We start from the raw sequence: 4,803 nt of genomic DNA, 5'->3' as shown, positions 1-4,803 counted from the left end.
TAGATTGCAATAGGTTGTAATCTAAAGTTTGCTCAGTTAGTGAAGTTGAAATCTTACCGGTGTAGGTCGTAATTTTTAATTTTCACGTAAATATTGCTTTGTTCTTTACTTACTGCTGTTTTTGTAGAAACTAATAGAGAACCATGTTAATTCTTTATATACTTCGTTTGGTGGACCCTTAGTTTCTATCAAATAAGAGGCTTTTGTATTAACAGAATCCATACTCAATATAGAAAAGTTCTTTTACGTACAAGCTGCCTCATGCATTAATGAATAAATCTCCCCTCTTACCGGTGAGCAGTGGCGGAGCCAGAATTTTCACTAAGAGGTGTTAAAATATAAAGAAGTAAACACATGAAAAAGTCAAGGTCAACTGATACCTCATTTGGATAAGGTGGCTACGCCACTACCGCTGAGTGCAGTGTGGCTAAAGAAAACTAACATCTAATAAATTTCCCCTGTAGAGCTTGCTTCTAGATATTCATTAATTAAACAATAATTTGGTTTAGGAAGATAACTAATGAAGGAATTAATCAGGTGAAAATAGTGAAATAATTTATTCCTTTTGAAGTACAAGAAAATACAGTCTCTAGCTAACAGCTTAAGTTGGGTCCACTTCATATATAAACTTTATGTAACATGCAAGAAAGAGTCGATAGGAGAATTGCCCTAGAGAAGTTTCTTTAATTTGGTGTTCATGAAGTATAGAGGGAGAGAGGACACCAATATCCATCTCACCTAACTAAAGAAAAATGACACACCAACAAATTAAATTAAAAACCTTTTCACCTATATATACTTTGCGTTGGCAGGTCATAAATCCAGAATACAACAATTCTAAAGAACATTAGAACTGAGAAGCAAAAGCTGCATTGAGAAACTAAAAACACAAAGGCAAAATGGAGTCTTGGCTTCGTTTTTTCGTCCTCTTGGCTTGTCTCTCTCCAGCTTTTGGCATTACTCGGCATTACAAGTTCAATGTAAGTACTATCTACTCTCTTTTATGTTTTTCTTAGCTAAGACTAAGAGAAGCATCTGTTACGTTGTGCTATAAGAACAATGAATGTTTTTAGCCATGTTATTGTAGCTGTAATAAACAACTTACTTAACTGATCTGTCGTTGTGATACGTAGTTTGATTTGACAGAAAGCTTAATAAAGAAAGGGAGACTTTCGAAACTTGTAGTCTTAAATATTTCATAATATTTGGGTGGCCATAATTTTTTTTTGAAACTTGTAATTTTAAACATGTCATAATATTTGTGTGATTATATAAGAAAATATTGAAATGTGTTAATCTTGTTAGAATTAGAGTGGGCTAATAAGGAAATAGTGTCAAATAGAGAGAAACATTCAATTTGCTACTATTGACCAAGTGATTGTTGCACTTAGTTGCGCTTTTCGGGAAACGATATGCTGTGAGAAATCATTAGTTTCTTCTTCTAAACAAATTTGTTTTCCTCTTTTTCTTCCATTTTTTTTTTGGTGGAAAAAGAAGAGAATATAATGCTTCTAAAGTTTTTCTGCAATTCCGTCCATTATTAACGATCGAACTGTCAGAAAACGTATTATTAATTTAGAAAAGTCGGCAAGGTAATTAAGTAGCTAGATCTCTTCAACGGCAAGTCCATGTAAATAATTAGTTAAGAGTATATTCCAATTAGCAAAGTAATTAATTAGAATGAGAGTAATACAAAAGAAAAAAAGTAGTTGATCAATTAAAATAAATTGGTAGAAGCCACATGCAGAAATTGTTACTTTTTAGCTATATAGAAGGTGAAATAAGCGAAAAACCATAGATGAATAAGCCACTTTTCTACAAAAAAGAACAAGTTATATTTCTTGAATTTAACGTATACATATAATCTCTACATAGTATATTTTTTTTGCTTTGTTTCCTTAACTAAGAATTAAGATGGTGGGTTTTAGGTGGTAATGAGGAACATGAGTCGCCTGTGTTCGACCAAGCCAATTGTCACTGTTAATGGAAGGTTCCCAGGACCCACAATATATGCTAGAGAAGATGATAGAGTGCTCATCAAGGTTGTTAACCATGTCAAATATAACGTCTCTATCCATTGGTAAGTCATTTTTTTTAAATTTAATTTGCTACCTATAATTAACTTTAAAGAGCTCGGAATATTAAATTTAATTAAATATTGAATCCGTACAGGCACGGGATCAGACAACTTAGAACTGGTTGGGCAGATGGACCGGCATACATCACACAATGTCCGATTCAACCAGGGCAAAGCTACATATACAACTTCACAATCACAGGGCAAAGGGGTACACTCTTTTGGCATGCTCATGTTTTGTGGCTAAGGTCCACTGTCCATGGTGCTATTGTCGTCCTCCCTAAGCGTGGTGTGCCTTATCCATTCCCCAAACCCAACCATGAAGCTGTCGTTGTTTTAGGTGAACATATTTTATATGTATATATATTCTTTGTATTGGAAAAATATGAAGTTGGGAAATGAAAATTTTAATGATCTAATGCAGCTGAATGGTGGAAATCGGATACTGAAGCTGTGATCAATGAAGCTCTAAAGTCAGGTTTAGCCCCTAATGTTTCCGATGCTCACACAATCAATGGTCATCCTGGACCAGTTTCCAATTGTCCGACCCAAGGTATTAATACTTGAATCCGTGATAACACTACTCTTTCATTTCATTTTATATTATATGACTGTATAATGAATAATTACGTTGAAGGACGAAAGAAATACTTTTATAAAGTATTCTTAGGACTTGCAATTTTAAATATGTTACTAAGGTCAAATAAGAAGTTCAAATTTAAAGAGTTTTTAGATATAAAAAGGTACTCCGTGGTCAAATTGAGTGACTACAATTTTGTTATAAATAACTTGTAATTTAACTTATTGATCATATGCTAATGCAGGTGGATACACTTTGAGTGTTAAACCTGGAAAAACATACATGTTACGAGTGATCAATGCTGCGCTCAATGAAGAACTCTTCTTTAAGATTGCTGGCCACAAAATGACAGTAGTTGAAGTTGATGCAACCTACGTAAAGCCCTTTAAAACAGACACAATCGTAATCGCCCCTGGCCAAACCACAAATGTTATAGTCACTGCTGATCAAAGTTTCGGAAAATATATGGTTGCTGCTTCTCCCTTTATGGACGCCCCTATCGCCGTCGACAACATCACGGCTACCGCCACGTTGCATTACTCCGGCGCATTGGGCAGTTCTCCCACAACTCTCACTAGTACTCCACCCCAAAACGCCACTTCAGTCGCCAACAATTTTCTTGACGCTCTCAAAAGTCTTAATTCGAAAAAATACCCAGCGAAAGTTCCACAAACAGTGGATCATTCGCTGTTTTTCACTGTTGGACTAGGAATTAATCCATGTCCAACGTGTAAACAAGCTAATGGCAGCAGAGTTGTCGCTAGTGTAAATAATGTTACATTTATTATGCCAACCGTAGCGCTTTTACAAGCGCATTTCTTTGGCATAAATGGAGTTTTCACAACAGATTTTCCAGCGAATCCGCCGTTCGTTTTTAACTATACTGGAACGTCACCCACAAACTTGGCTACAACGAAAGGGACAAAGGTTTATCGGTTGCCTTATAATGCAACAGTTCAATTAGTTTTGCAGGATACTGGAATTATAGCCCCTGAAAACCATCCAATCCATTTGCATGGTTTCAATTTCTTTTTAGTGGGTAAAGGACTAGGAAATTTCAATTCCAAAACAGACCCTAAGAATTTTAATCTTATTGATCCTGTTGAAAGGAATACAATTGGAGTGCCTTCTGGAGGATGGGTTGCCATAAGATGGCGTGCTGACAATCCAGGTACGTCAACTTCTTTTTTCCCGTTTGAGTCTAAGTCCTATGTACTGATACAAATACTATAATACTAAATATTTACCCACTTATAACGTAACTGTAAAGAAATTTCTATAATAAGCATTATTTGATAAAAATGATGCTCCCTCCGTCTCAAATTATATGTGGTGTTTCTCTTTTATATTCATATTAAGAAAATATTAAATCGAAAAGATTTTTGATTATTTCACCCTTATTTATATCCTAATCTCTCTTTATTTAATACCTACTCATTATTAAGGTATTTGTAGTCTTTAGAACAATTAATATTAAGGGTAGAATAGGAAAAAATAATTAATTTACTCTTGAACTTCTAAAATGACAAATAATTTGAGATAATTATTTTTAGAAACCACGGCAGATAATTTGAGATGGAGGGAGTAACCCTGCTATGTATAGGTTAAACTACAATTCTATCAAAATTTATATTGTCAACGTATATAACTTCGGTACTTTAGTCTTATTTTTCATCCCTTTTTACTTCAATTGGGTATAATGATTTATTCTTTTGTTATAATTTGGGTGACATTGCAGGAGTTTGGTTTATGCATTGTCATCTAGAGGTGCACACAACATGGGGATTGAAAATGGCATTCCTTGTAGATAATGGCAAGGGTTCTAATGAGTCACTTTTGCCACCACCAAAGGATCTCCCAAAATGCTAAAATAATGATGGAAATCCATTTGTTTCTCCTCTCAACAAGTTCAGACAAATCTTAATTTGCAACAAAAGCTGCACCAAGCAATGAGAGAAGAATTAGAGTCAATAAGCAATGTACTATTCATTTTCTTGAGTGAAAAAGACTAGGAGAATTTTGCTCAAGCAATATTCAATAATTATGTTTGTATGCATATATACATTTTTTTTTGTCCTTGTTCAAGGAAGTTTGAGAGATGGATTGTACGTTTCTTTTACCTCTTATTATTGTCACTCCCAAGTCA

At 34.4% G+C, this 4,803-nt stretch overlaps 1 protein-coding gene across 1 annotated transcript; it reads left to right on the top strand.

Moving 5' to 3' along the window:
- The first annotated feature begins 823 nt into the window (after positions 1 to 823).
- LOC104235472 (laccase-4-like) lies at positions 824 to 4,803 on the top strand. Its single transcript, XM_009789249.2, has 6 exons — positions 824 to 980; positions 1,929 to 2,080; positions 2,173 to 2,417; positions 2,502 to 2,630; positions 2,902 to 3,828; positions 4,396 to 4,803. The coding sequence occupies exons 1-6, from the start codon at positions 900 to 902 to the stop codon at positions 4,524 to 4,526; spliced, it is 1,665 nt and encodes a 554-aa protein (XP_009787551.1). The 5' UTR covers positions 824 to 899; the 3' UTR covers positions 4,527 to 4,803.

This window comes from Nicotiana sylvestris, chromosome 12 (genome assembly GCF_000393655.2).
Source record: "Nicotiana sylvestris chromosome 12, ASM39365v2, whole genome shotgun sequence".
Taxonomy (NCBI): domain Eukaryota; kingdom Viridiplantae; phylum Streptophyta; class Magnoliopsida; order Solanales; family Solanaceae; genus Nicotiana; species Nicotiana sylvestris.
This window is presented reverse-complemented; position numbering and strand designations above follow the sequence as displayed.

What these genes read in the sequence shown, in the direction of transcription:
- LOC104235472 (XM_009789249.2), top strand. Translation starts at nt 900, where the DNA reads ATGGAGTCTTGGCTTCGTTTTTTCGTCCTCTTGGCTTGTCTCTCTCCA. An exon ending in TATAACGTCTCTATCCATTG is followed by an intron (nt 2,081 to 2,172) that starts GTAAGTCATTTT and finishes GAATCCGTACAG; the next exon opens with GCACGGGATCAGACAACTTA. An exon ending in TGAAGCTGTCGTTGTTTTAG is followed by an intron (nt 2,418 to 2,501) that starts GTGAACATATTT and finishes GATCTAATGCAG; the next exon opens with CTGAATGGTGGAAATCGGAT.